The sequence below is a fragment of the Thalassophryne amazonica genome, chromosome 9 (genome assembly GCF_902500255.1).
Source record: "Thalassophryne amazonica chromosome 9, fThaAma1.1, whole genome shotgun sequence".
NCBI lineage: Eukaryota > Metazoa > Chordata > Actinopteri > Batrachoidiformes > Batrachoididae > Thalassophryne > Thalassophryne amazonica.
This window is the reverse complement of record NC_047111.1, coordinates 16,077,796-16,092,508: the sequence shown is the minus strand read 5'-3', so window position 1 is coordinate 16,092,508 and position 14,713 is coordinate 16,077,796. Positions and strand designations below refer to the sequence as shown.

The following is a 14,713-nucleotide window of genomic DNA, read 5'->3' as shown; positions in this document are numbered from 1 at the left end:
CAGGTCTGACCAAACTGAATAAGCACTATGACTCTTTAAAACTAAAGCACTAAGCATCTGTCGGTGCGATCATCAGACGACCTGATCGATCAGGTCCTGAAGCACTGTGATGACTTTTAAAGGGTCCCTGCCACGCCATGATGTTTTTACATATTCGTGAAGAATTTAAAAAAAAAAAGGTTTTTCCACGTCTTTTTTTTTTTTTTACCATAAAATTACACTGAACAAGGATTTAGACGTTTCGTTACCCATGAGAATTTGTATTTCCCGCCTGCGAGCTTGACCTACTTTATCGCTGCGACGGATGTGACGTCATGCGAGTAAAGGTGTCGAAGTGAGGCTCTGCTTACCAATACGGCAGACATGGACAGCAAAGGCATAGTGAGCAATTATAGCCAAGATTTAAGTGACATATCGATTATTTTTGAAGAAGATGAAGTTTCTGATGAACGAAGCGACGGTGAAAATAATGAGGGGCTCCAACCGTATATGTTCAAGCTGAATGTGACAGAAGACAAGGATGAAGCGCAGCTGTCGGGATGACAACAACGCTGTGGAGGATGATATAAGCCACTTACAAAACACAGAATGGTTTGTTCACTCACCACCTTTTCTTATAAACGATCATTTATTCCTGGCAGTTCCACCTGCATTTTGATCAATTTGGACCTGGACTGCGGTGTGTTTGTATGTGTATGAAAAATTATTTCAGCACCACAGCGTGCTTAAATTCAGGAGTTTGTTATAAAATCACAGAAAATAAAGTTTCTGTAAATTCTGTATATATTTAATAATTTATGTCAGTTTCTTGTGATTGCTAATTCTTCACATTGGATTCAAAGCAAATGATTGCACATCTTTATCTGAAAAGCTGTAGACCTAAATGGGATGGGGGAAAAGATTTCTAAATAAAAGAAAATTTTACTTCTATATCTGTTGTCAAATTTTATCAGGCATAATACTCTAGAAAAAAGAATATGCTAAATGGAGACTTTTGTGTCTAAAATACACATACAGAACATCTGTAATCATAAATTGTATCACATCTAATCTACTTTGAATGAACAACAAACAGGCTGTTCAGTTTACATGCATATGTATATATGGAAAACACAAAAATGTCAATGTTCTGTTTTTTCAGGTGCTCATGTGAACAGTCAGCCGATGCCACTTGTGATCGAGTCTCCTTCTCATATCAGGATCACCTTTGCAGGAAAGTTGTCTACGTTATCTCAATAACACCCTAACTTTAAAACAGCATTTTTTTTTTTATGTACATATGCTATTTTTTTTTTTTTGGTTGTTGTTAATTTTGTTTTAACTTCTGTTTTAGGACTTTGGTGGCAACCCTTCATTTTAATGAAAATGCAGGGAGACAACAAAAGCAGACAAAGCAAGAGAGACCAAGGTTCAGAATATACTTTCCTTAGTGGAAAAGAGGAGGAGTCACACTAAGAAAGTTAGCCACATATCCAACATGTGTTATTTGTATATTTTTATATATAGCATGATAAAATAAATAAAAATACAATTTCACATAAGTTTAACATTGTTTCATTCACATGAGAAGTGTTTTGCAATTTGTTAAAAAACATTTTATTCAGTCTATATGAGCGACAGCAAAAGAGGTTCTTCAGATCTGCAAAACACCAAACCGACCAGAAATCCCCATCAATGATCCTCCTCCACTGAGCAGCCAACGTGCACGGACAAAGCTGAGGCTGATGCTGCCAAGCGAACCAGGTACCACCGATGAGCCCGACCCCTCACTCCAGAGGAAACTGGAAGCCAGTGTAGTCGGCTGATGGTGATGGAAAAGTACTCCTTATTTTGAATACAACACAAGCTGGTAGTGGCACCCTTCTGTGCCTTCCCAAGTGTCCCTAGCACAACCGCACAAATTGCCAATATGATGACACTTTCTGCAACAAAAAATAGCATGGATTGATGTTCAAAACAGTTCATTCTTTTAATATTTGAATTTTACTTTTTTCTATAAACCATGTAAATGTAACTTTCTAACTATTTCAGGTGCTTACTTGTACTGTGGAGCATCATGTAGGCATAGTGTGCCACTCTGAGGAAATCTGCATCCAAACACACAATCGAGAACTAGCCAGCTGTGTGGCACATTGAGGATTTTCGCCACCACGTTGCATCTCTGCCAAGACTACAGAAATTTCCCTGCAACAGCGAGACTCAATCACGAGTGGCATCGGCTGACTGTGTTCACATGAGCACCTGAAAAAAAAAACAGAACATTGACATTGTGTTTTCCATATATACATACGTACAGTAGTGTTCAGAATAATAGTAGTGCTATGTGACTAAAAAGATTAATCCAGGTTTTGAGTATATTTCTTATTGTTACATGGGAAGCTAGGTATTAGTAGATTCTCACAAATCCAACAAGACCAAGCAATCATGATATGCACACTCTTAAGGCTATGAAATTGAGCTATTAGTAAAAAAAAAAGTAGAAAAGGGGGTGTTCACAATAATAGTAGTGTGGCATTCAGTCAGAGTCTGTCAATTTTGTGGAACAAACAGGTGTGAATTAGGTGTCCCCTATTTAAGGATGAAACCAGCACCTGTTGAACATACTTTTCTCTTTGAAAGCCTGAGGAATATGGGACGTTCAAGACATTGTTCAGAAGAACAGCGTAGTTTGATTAAAAAGTTGATTGGAGAGGGGAAAACTTATACGCAAGTGCAAAAAAATTATAGGCTGTTCATCTACAATGATCTCCAGTGCTTTAAAATGTAAAAAAAAAAAAAAAAAAAACAGACGCGCGGAAGAAAACAGAAAACAACCATCAAAATGGATAGAAGAATAACCAGAATGGCAAAGGCTCACCCATTGATCAGCTCCAGGATGCTCAAAGACAGTCTGGAGTTACCTGTAAGTGCTGTGACAGTTAGAAGACGCCTGTGTGAAGCTAATTTATTTGCAAGAATCCCCCGCAAAGTCCCTCTGTTAAATAAAAGACATGTGCAGAGGTTACAATTTGCCAAAGAACACATCAACTGGCCTAAGAGAAATGGAGGAATATTTTGTGGACTGATGAGAGTAAAATTCTTCTTTTTGGGTCCAAGGGCCGCAGACAGTTTGTGAGACGACCCCCAAACTCTGAATTCAAGCCACAGTTCACAGTGAAGACAGTGAAGCATGGTGGTGCAAGCATCATAATATGGGCATGTTTCTCCTACTATGGTGGTGGGCCTATATATCGCATACCAGGTATCATGGATCAGTTTGGATATGTCAAAATACTTGAAGAGGTCATGTTGCCTTATGCTGAAGAGGACATGCCCTTGAAATAGGTGTTTCAACAAGACAATGACCTCAAGCACACTAGTAAAGGAGCAAAATCTTGGTTCCAAACCAACAAAATTAATGCCTCGCAGATGTGAAGAAATCATGAAAAACTGTGGTTATACAACTAAATACTAGTTTAGTGATTCACAGGATTGCTAAAAAAGCAGATTGAACATAATAGTTTTGAGTTTGTAGCTTCAACAGCAGATGCTACTATTATTGTGAACACCCCCTTTTCTTTTTTTTTTTTTTTTTTTTTTTTTTTTACTAACAGCCCAATTTCATAGCCTTAAGAGTGTGCATATCATGAATGCTTGGTCTTGTTGGATTTGTGAGAATCTACTGGTACCTTGTTTCCCATGTAACAATTAGAAATATACTCCTAACCTGGATTAATCTTTTTAGTCACATAGCACTACTATTATTCTGAACACTACTGTATGCATGTAAGCAGAACAGCCTGTTTTTTTGTTCAGACTTATGTTCATTCAAAGTAGATTAGATGGGTTACAATTTATGATTACAGATGTTTTGTATGTGTACTTTAGACAGGAAAGTCTCCATTTAGCATAAAGTTTTTTCTATAATATTATGCCTGATAAAATTTGACAACAGATATTGAAGTAAAATTTTCTTTTATTTAGAAATCTTTTTTCCCCCATCCCTTGTGGGTCTACAGCTTTTCAGATAAAGATTAGCAATCATTTGCTTTGAATAAAATGTGAATAATTAGCAATCACAAGAAAATGACTTATAAATATTTTAAATATATACAGAATGTACAGAAACTTTATTTTCAGTGATTTCAGAACAAACCCCTGAGTTTAAGCACGCTGTGCTGCTGAAATAATTTTTTCATACACATACAAACACACCGCATCCAGGTCCAAACTGATCAAAATGCAGGTGGAACTGTCTATTACCCAGGAATAAATGATCATTTATAAGAAAAGGTGGTGAGTGAACAAACCATTCTGCGTTTTGTAAGCAGCTTATATCATCCTCCACAGCGTTGTTGTTGTCATCCCGAAAGCTGCGCTTCATCCTCATCTTCTATCACATTCAGCTTGAACATATACTGTTGGAGCCCCTCATTATTTTCACTGTCGTTCGTTCATCAGAAACTTCCTCATCTTCTTCAAAAACAATCAATATGTCACTTAAATCTTCACTGTCCATGTCTGCCGTATTGGTAAACAGAGCCTCACTTCGACACCTTTACTTGCATGATGTCACATCCGTCGCAGCGATACAGTAGGTCAAGCTCGCAGGCGGGAAATACAAATTCTCATATGGGTAACGAAACGTCTAAATCCTTGTTCAGGGTAATTTTATGGTAAAAAAACAAAGACAACATGTGGAAAAAGCTTTTTTATTCTTCAAAAATATGTAAAAATGTCATGGCGTAGCAGCGACTGGCGCTTTAAAAAGTATAAATCATCACAGCGCTTCAATATTCAGGTCATCACAGGTCTGATCAGTGGACCTGATCAGAAAGCAACCGGTGCTTTAAAAGGTGAAAGAGTCATAGCACTTCATTCATTCACGGCAGCATTTACCACAGCCAGACTAATCAGCATTCCGTACGCAATGAAAATGGTGCACCAAGACAAAAATAAAATACCATACCAGCTTTATTTATAAAGCACCTTATGACAGCCAGCGCTGACACAAAGTGCTGTACACTAAAAACAAAAGACAAGTTAAAATACAATAAAACAAAGATAAGAATAACTAAAATGCAACTTAAAACATTATCAAAGTAAGCCTCATGTGTGTCAAAAGTCAAGCAATAAAGATAAGTTTTTAAACAAACTTTAAAAATAGCCAATGGGGGTGCCTCCCGAACACCCAGAGGCAAGCTGTTCCACAGTTTGGGAGTAATGACAGAGAAAGCCCTGTCCCATCTGAGCTTTCTGACCTGAGAGACCGACTAGGTGCATAAGGACAAAGAAGCCCAGAGAGGTACGACGGAGCTAGACCATGGAGAGACTTAAAAACAAACATTAGAATCTTAAAATGGACCCTAAAATGAACCGGCCACCAATGAAGTGCGGCCAGGACGAGGGTCATATGTTCTGTCCTCCGCGCCCCTGTCAGAAGCCGCGCCGCAGCATTCTGGACCAACCGTAGAGAGGAGAGAAGTGTCTGACTTACTCCCACATAAAGCTAATTGCAATAATTGAGATGAGATGATACAAAAGCGTGAATGACCATCTTGAAATGTTGCCTGGAAAGAAAAGGTTTCAATGTTATAGTAATGTAAGATATATGAATATAAATAATAAAATAATGTTAAATTACTCTGTTTCTGACCCGCACCACACCATGCAGTACCGACCTGAACCACTCAGTGAAACGCGCTGTTGGCATACGCTGTTGTCAAGGTGTGACAGGGCCTATACACAACAGCAACCATACACAACTGTAAGCAAGACGCGGAACGCAACCATGCACCATCACACACCAGCCTACACAGGGACTATGCCAAATGTGCGCAATTTTCCAGCATACTCCATTTGCATTTTAGCGCAACTGAATGCAAGCCCGGTGTGAAAGGGGCTTTAGGATGCTTTGTGAATATGGGCCCTGATTTTCAGTGATTTCTGATTCTCACAGCAGACTGAACACACAGTCTGCACATGCTAATGTAAGTCTGTTAGCATCGTGTTGCATAATGCAAGTGAGATCCACAACATGATGTAAAATGAAACTCAAAAACTTTTCTGGCAGCTAGCCATGCTAAAACTGCATTTCCCGTGATGCATTTGCGATTCCCCCCGTGGCTTCCAGTCAACTTCCCTGTTAAAAATATAATGAAAATAAAGAATTTCACCACGTTATACTAAAAATACTGCACTTGTCCAGTTGAGACAAGATAATGTATCTCTGTTGTCCAAACAGTTTTTCTGGAGGTGTTCCTGGTCTAAGTCTTACAGTGGACAGGTAAAAGGACCGAAGATGTCTTGCAAAAATACATCCGTGGGGCTTCCCTGGTTTGGCGTCACAACGCTATGAACAGTAGGTAATTTCCTTGACCACAGTCTGCAGAAATGCAGACCGCTGGGGAGTGGGCAATCAAGACCGTGCAAAACTCAGAACCAGTTTTGAATTTGAATTCAAGTTTGGAATTTGAGTTGACTTTTGAACTGATGCAGCAAACAGGACGCAGAACTATAATTCTACATTTCTGAATGTGGCACCACCTTGGACCTCGAGTCCATGAAGCCAGGCTGAGGGATTGCGCCAGACACCCTCTGACCAAGAACTTAAGTAGTTCTTGCACCTGGTCAAGTCTGGTGCCTTTTTGCGACATTTCCCTTCAGTGATCCTGAATACTTTTAATGTCCCACACAGCAAATAAGTCATTATTGGAACTTTAGTCATAAACACTGTTTTTGGACCAGGTTTACCCAAATTCTTCTGTCATGATGAGTAGTCTAAACTAAAACCAAACCAGAGTTCAAAGTCGTACTAAAACACGACACACACACACACACACACACACACACACACACACACACACACACACACAGTTTATGGGTCAGTGAGACCAGATCACAGTGATTCCACATGTGCCGGTCTGTCACAGGCAGCTTGGATTCTCACAACATCTCTTACCGGGAATGTGTTTGGCCCAGCCAATGATTACCACCAGCTCACGGTCTGCGAGATCACACAGAGTGGTGAGTGTGCGCTGGGCCGTGTCTGGTTGCAGGGGGTCGGGCATGGCGAATAACTTTTCAGGCTCAGCCACTAATAGAAGGTGGGACACGATGATGTTGGGGGAACCTGTAGCACACAAAGTGAAAGATGGATTAACACCAAAACTGCAATGCAGTGGGGATGGAGTGATCCACAAAATCCAAGTCATCCAACTACCCCAACAAATGACACAGAATGCTGATCTTGACTTTTGAATTAATGTATTCATGCTACAATTTTCCAGAGATTTCACAGCTGCCACATTCCAACACCTGTGACACACATAAAGACAATGTGACAAAAAATTAGATTTGATCAAATTTATATATATATATTAAAAAAAACAACCAAACAAACAAATAAACAACAACAACAACAAAAAAACCATAAGAAATCACATGTACATAGGTAGGGTATTGATATGATTTTATTGATACCATTATCGATTCCGCTTATCGAGCCAATTCCTTATCAGTTTCCTTATCGATACCTCTTGTGAATTTCCTGTGTGCTAAAAATAGGCTTTACAGGTTTTCTATGTCAACATTTTATTGAGTCTTAAAGTAACTAAATATGAAATTGGTCACTGAATCCTTAAACATAATAAACTCTACATGGTGGATCCTTGATCTCTGGACATAAATAGAAATAAACAAAATCTGTAGTTTTTGGCAAAAGCATTTCCTTTCAGACATTATTGGCATGAATGTCTTTCAATACATCTGAGCTGAGCTCTTGCAGCTAGCTGTGCTGCACGTCAGGATGTAATTCATAAAGAATGCAGGACGTCTCATTTAAGGTTGAAAAAACGTTTTAGTCGATTGTAGTTTGTCTGTATTACAACGTTTGGAAAGAGGTGTCTTTTTTAAAGCGGCGATTTGTTTTGAAGTTATTAATTCCAACCGGACTCTGTCTCGGCAGAGAGCTGCGCCAATGGAACGGAGGACGATTCTCGTTTCTTGACTGCAACAAGAGTCCCAGTTAGTGACTTTAATCCACACAAAAGTGACTCATGATTGACATATTTTAATGGCTTTGTTCTTTGAATCAAAGAACCAACAAAGCAGATAAGCACTGCTTCATTGGTTCAAGCTTCAAAGTGGAGTTGCACTGCAGAGGCGCTTGATTAGAGCCGCTGCAGGGTCTGCAATCAATGCAGAGAAATGATCATTTTCCCGACAAACACCCTCAAAAACAACGGCCACTCTGAAGGACTGATAAGGGAAGCAAAAAGGCTATTGATATCGGTGGATCAAATCAATTCTTAACGATACCCGAAAAGAACCGGTACTCGATACCCAACCCTAATAGATAAGTATTCACAGCCTTTGCCATGAAGCTCTAAAATGAGCTCAGGTGCCTCCCGTTTCCACTGATCATTCTTGAGATGTTTCTACAGTTTAACTGGAGTCAATCTGGGGTAAATTCAGTTGACTGGACATGATTTGGAAAGACACACACCTGTCTACATATAAAGTCCCACAGTGGACAGTCAGAGCACAAACCAAGCATGAAGTCAAAGTAATTGTCTGTAGACCTTAGAGACAGGATTGTCTCGAGGCACTAATCTGGGGAAGGGTACAGAAACATTTCTGCTGCTTTGAAGGTCCCAATGAGCACAGTGGCCTCCATCATCTGTAAATGGAAGCAGTTCAGATCCACCAGGACTCTTCCTAGAGCTGGCTGCCCCTCTAAACTGAGCGATGGGGAGAAGGACCTTAGTCAGGGAGGTGACCAAGAACCCGATGGTCACTCTGTCAGAGCTCCAGCATTCTTCTGTGGAGAGAGGAGAACCTTCCAGAAGGACAACCATCTCTGCAGCAATCCACCAATCAGGCCTGTATGGTAGAGTGGCCAGACGGAAGCCACTCCTTAGTAAAAGGCACATGGCAGCCCACCTGGAGTTTGACCAAAGGCACCTGAAGGACTCTCAGACCACGAGAAACAAAACTCTCTGGTCTGATGAAACAAAGACCGAACTCTTTGGCGTCACGTTTGGAGGAAACCAGGCACCATCCCTACAGTGAAGCGTGGTGGTGGCAGCATCATTTTCAGCAGCTGGAACTGGGAGACTAGTCAGGATTGAGGGAAAGATAAACGCAGCAATGTACAGAGACATCCTGGATGAAAACCTGCTCCAGAGTGCTCTTGACCTCAGACTGGGGCAACGGTTCATCTTTCAGCAGGACAATGACCCTAAGCACACAGCCAAGATATCAAAGGAGTGGCTTCAGGACAACTCTGTAAATGTCCTTGAGTGGCCCAGCCAGAGCCCAGACCTGAATCTGCTTGAACATCTCTGGAGAGATCTGAAAATGTCTGTGCACCGATGCTCCCCATTCAACCTGATGGAGCTTGAGAGGTGCCACAAAGAGGAATGGACCAAACTGCCCAAAAAATAGGTGCAGCAAGCATCATATTCAAGAAGATGTGAGGCTGTGATTTCTGCCAAAGGTACATCAACAAAATACTGAGCAAAGGCTGTGAATACTTATGTACGTGTGACTTCTTAGTTTTTTACTTTTAATAAATTGGCAAAAATTTCCCCCCCAAAAAAACTTTTTTCATGTTTTCATTATGGGGTGTTCCGAGTAGAATGTTGATGGAAAGATAAATTTCCTCCATTTTGGAATAAGGCTGTAATATAACAAAATGTGGAAAAAGTGAAGCGCTGTGAATACTTTCCAGATGTACAGTACCTACTGCACCACCCTCATGTAAATGAAAGGTACAAATCCCACCTTTTTCACTGTCCTTTGTCAGGGGTAAAGGGGCACTCTGGTATGTTGCATTTTCCACTTCTGGACGTCGTTTGTATTTCTGTCTCCCACCTCTGACCCGGTCAAGACGAACTCCTACATCATAAGAAATAAAACAGACCGTTTTTGATGATGGCTCTTTAAATCTGATTATAAAGACGGCTGGTTTGTCAGAGTCACTCTGCCGGCTGCACAGCGTCAGCACTCACCCTCTTTCAGCATGCCGACTTTGAGGCACTTGGTGAAGCGGCATGCCTGGCAAGCCTTTCTGCGCCTTTTGGTGATCTCACACTCATTTGAAGCTGGACAGCTGTATTCAATGTTACCTTTATGGGAGGACAGAAAATTGCCATTTACAGTCGGGATGGTAAAGAATAGCATGGACGAGTGCTTCATTAGCAAACCCAGCTTTATGGCCGGCACAGAGTACTGTATTTTCAAACAAGAAAAGAAAAAGAATCCAGTGCTCTCTAATGAGCCGATAAAAGAATCTCGAAGTCATGAAGGTATTGGTGAAGCAACTGGCTGTGAGCCGAGGCTTCGACACTAGTAATCAATCAATATGTTTTTTTCTAATGGCCAATGTCATTATGCAGAATGTTGCCATACACCAAGTACATTTTTTTTGTGTGTGAAAACCTGATAAATTACAATAATTTAAGAATGTTAATTCAGAAATTGCTGAATGTAAATCAGCACTTATTAAAAACTATTGTCTGCAAATAGATCTTTGCTTCCATCAGAATTTTTTCTAGTCCCATAGAAAAAAAAGTAAATAATTAAATTTTAATTTAACCAGGTTAGTCCCATTGAAATTGAGATCTCTTTTGCAAGGGAGAGCTAGACAATTATTGTGGATGCAAAAAAATTGAAAGTAAATAATACTTGGTCGGAGTAAATGAGTTTTTTTCCCAAAAAAAATTTATTCTGATTTATATCTTTCAGGGCTGTGAAATGAAAATTGTCAAATCTGAGGAAAATTCGCAGGGGGTCTGGGGGGCACAGCTCCCCAGGAGCCGGGGTCTAGGGCCTTGTGGGGCCCCAGAAACCAAATAAAATTTTCATCTACTGATACATTTTCAACATCTCCTGGAAGAACAAATCTCAAAATGAGTGCATTTGAACCGTCAATGATCATGTCGAAATAACAGAATATAACATGGAAGTAGGACCTGGTATGATTTTAATTGTAAACCAAATTATGCATTAACTCAGAACATTTAAACTACATGAAATTCATGAAGACTGAAAAGACTGTTAAACCATGTCAAAAACCACAGCTAAAGATTGTAGAATATTTAAAAAAAAATCATGGTAAAATATCAATAACATACCTTATAGTAAAAAAGCCACACATTCTTGTGCAAATTCCTGTAAATCCACTCAAACCCACATTAATGTAGACTTTTTTCCTATGAAAAAAGTCTACATTAATAAAAACTAATTTACATTGTTGTGTAAATTCATGTAGCCTAAATTCATTCAAAGCCACGTCTTTTTTTTCAATGAAAGAAAGTCTAGATTAATGAATGAAAAAAAGGCACATAATCTTTGTCTGATATCCTGTTTGAACAGCACAATGGTTATTTTCCAGAGAGAGAAAAAAAATTCTTACCAGTTCGCTTTTCCCGTTCATCTTTCAGGTGTGTTGATGAAGCCAGCAACAATTGCATGGATTCTTGTCCTTATCAGACTTTTTCAAACTGTCTTTCTCGCCATCTTCGCTCTGTCTGATGTCGCTCCGTGACACAGACATGCTGCAAAATTCTTCTTTTAAAAACTTGAAATTTCTAAAAGTGTGCGATGTCCACATGCTACATTTAGCTAAGTGTCGCACAGGAGCCACACAGTGTCACCGCAGCAACCAACCAGTCCCGCTTTACGACAACTGTCGTAACAGCCAGGCTTTGAGTGGCATTTTTCTTCCGCAAATCTCTGCAGATCCGAGGAAACTGATTTGTATCTGTAACACACAGATCAGTGTCTGCGGACTTATAAAACTTGCATGATGTCGTAAAAAAAGAATGCTTTGTGATAAGCATTTTAAGAACTCAGTAACGATCACGATTACAGAGTACAACACTAACAACCCCCCCCCCACCCCCCACCATGATGAAATCCACAGAATCCCGCGGATCCGCGAAGTTTTCACAGCACTGGTCTTTATTTGCTTGGCGTTTCAGCTGTGGTTAGTTGATATGTGACCGAAGGGGATACTTTCGTAGAGGAGACTTCGCTTGACATTTTGATGTATAATACGTGTATGTTGGTGTCAGCATTGGTTAGTTATGAGTGTTCAAATGTTCCAAAACAAGGCAAGTTTAAGAGGGTTTAAGAGGTTAAATGTGGGAAGAAGCCAGAGGAAACCCACACAAACATGGGGAGAACACGCAAACTCCACACAGAAAGGACACAGGTGGGAACTGAACCCATGACTTCTTGCTGTGAGACAACAGTGCTAACCACTAATCCACCGTGCTGCCAAATAGTAGTAGTAAATAGTAGGACAAGTGTTAATGCCAAGCCCAGATTTTTAACTTTAACTCAAAGTCGGGGTTTGGTGTTTGCTAGCTTGTCTATCTTGAGTTGATATCAATGTATTAAGTTTCCTATAATTGCACCAACATGCCCCCCCCGCGCAGCACACACCTTGAATAGTTCTCTTGAAGAAGGCTTTGCAGGCCTCACATGAGGCAACACCATAGTGGTATCCCGAAGCCACGTCCCCGCAGACTAAACACAGCCTCTTGGGTAGCGTACTGAGGGCGTACTTGCATCGCCCTGTGCCATTGCTAGTGGAGCCCTCTTCTGCTCCATCACCAACCTCTTGTTTGAGGTGACAATGTAGAGCTGGTGTGTAGAGTGGCGGCGAGTAACGTTTGACGCCGTCGACTCTGGTCCCTCCACCTCCACTCTGGGAGGAATCTGAAGAGGCTCCACCAGGGCTGGTCCGACCTCCTCCACCGCCATCTGGACTGCTCGGTTCAGCCTTTATGTAGATGTCTAATGGACGATCGCTGGAAGACATGACAGCTACAGAAGGAAGAAAAATGGAAATATCAATGTAAATAAATGCAGTATTCTGTATGTTTTCAACCTGGTAGAAATGCCGTTTTATTTTCCTCCCTCGCATGTGACACAAGTCAAAACACCCTGACAAAAACTAAATGGTGGACAAGGCAATGTTAACAAAACTGGTGACTCCATGTCCCACAGTGAGGGGACACACTTTGTGGACAGTCACAACATAAACACAGCTTTTGTAAACAGTCTTCTAAACAGTACAGGCAAGACAGAAAAATCAAAATAACCACTAATGTCATTTACCACAGTAACAAACGACCTTGTTCAGTAAGAAGGGACTTTGCAGACAGACGTGTCTTGTTCCGAAATATTCAGCTGAGATACTGCCGGCTGCCAAAATGGCCACCATTTTGGCCATTATCTAATGAGGTCAAAGCAACGTCCTTAACATGAAGGTCCAAGAATCACGGCTGCAGATGTCAGCTTTGAGACGTCACCGTCACAAATGCCCTCGTTTCATGCTAGTTTTACTGTGCCTGTGTCCACCTTACTGCATGGAACAGAGTACTCCTGTTGTCCAAGCAGATTTTCCACTTGTCCTGGACAAACGTTATAGTGAGCAGGCAAAAGGAGCGGAGAGCGGCCTGCAAATACATCTGTACCTTCTTGCTTTAATGCTAACCACAGTTAGTGGAGCAGATAACTGTAACAATTGTTCATTTCTGGAAAAAAGCACCAAAGTTGGCACAAATACTCCTTAGACATTACTCTTTTGAAAAAACAGAGTAGCCACTTGAATTTTCAGTAGGCAGCCAGGTAGGGGTCAATTGAGGAATTACACAGGAGTCAAAATTTTAAAATGCTCCAATCATATTGAAAGCTATACCACATTATTTGTCTCATCACAACGATACCAAAAAGGTATAGTTTGAACTATCTATGACTGAATGTTATGGAGTTATGGGGTAAAAACAACAAGAATGGTGACAAAGGTCAATTTCAGTTTGTACAGGGGTCAAAAGTTAAAGTTGCTCCAATTTTGGTAAAAAGTGGTGCAAATTATTGGTTGAACTAATAGGATTAATAAATGAAATAGTTTTGACTGTGTTGAATGCTTGGTCTGCAAGGTAAAGGTAGAGCAATGTCGACGTCCACTGGATTCTATGACATGTGACATATGTTACCCTGTAACATGATAACTAAGCATGCCACATAGTGCAAACTATTCCTTTTTAAAACCCTATTAACTCAACCAATAATTTGCATCACATTTTACAATATTTAGAGCAACTTTAACATCTGACCCCTGTACAAACTAATGCTGACCTTTGTTACCATTCTTGCTGTTTTTACCCCATAACTCCATAACATTCAGTCATAGATAGTCCAAACTATACCTTTTTGGTATTGTTGTGATCAGACAAATAATGTGGTATAGCTTTCAATATTATTGAAACATTTTAAAATTTTGACCCCTGTGTAATTCTTCAATTGACCCCTACCTGGCCACCTACTGAAAATTTAAGTGGCTACTCAGTTTTTTCAAAAGAGTAATGTCTAAGGAGTATTTGTGCCAACTTTGGTGGTTCTTTCCAGATTTGAAGGATTCCTCTGTAAATATTCTGTTATCTGCTGCACTAAGTAGGGCTGCAACAAAGTCAAAATCATGGATTGGTTATGTGCATGTACACAATTCTTGAGGTGCCTCATACTGAAAGACTTGTTCTTACATGTCCAGGGGTAGAGAAATCCACTGGCCCAAGGTCACGGACCAGTAATTTTTGGCCTATGTCTAGTAGATATTTCCCCTGCTAGACCAATGTCTAGTTAAAAATCTTGTTGGTCTTGTGATTAAGTCATCGACAAGTCTGAAGATTTTTTTTTTCAAACTTGTGCCTTAAATAAC

General features: G+C 40.3%; 1 protein-coding gene across 3 annotated transcripts in view; it reads right to left on the bottom strand.

Moving 5' to 3' along the window:
- Positions 1-14,713, bottom strand: part of esrra (estrogen-related receptor alpha) — a 37,635-nt gene that overhangs the window by 5,813 nt on the left and 17,109 nt on the right. For all 3 annotated transcript variants that reach the window (XM_034177662.1, XM_034177664.1, XM_034177663.1), the window contains 4 exons: positions 12,433-12,816; positions 9,993-10,109; positions 9,766-9,879; positions 6,941-7,111 (listed from right to left, as the gene is read on the bottom strand). In XM_034177662.1, the coding sequence (XP_034033553.1) occupies positions 6,941-7,111; positions 9,766-9,879; positions 9,993-10,109; positions 12,433-12,811 (781 nt within the window). In that variant the 5' untranslated portion in view covers positions 12,812-12,816. The remainder of the gene's footprint in view (positions 1-6,940; positions 7,112-9,765; positions 9,880-9,992; positions 10,110-12,432; positions 12,817-14,713) is intronic.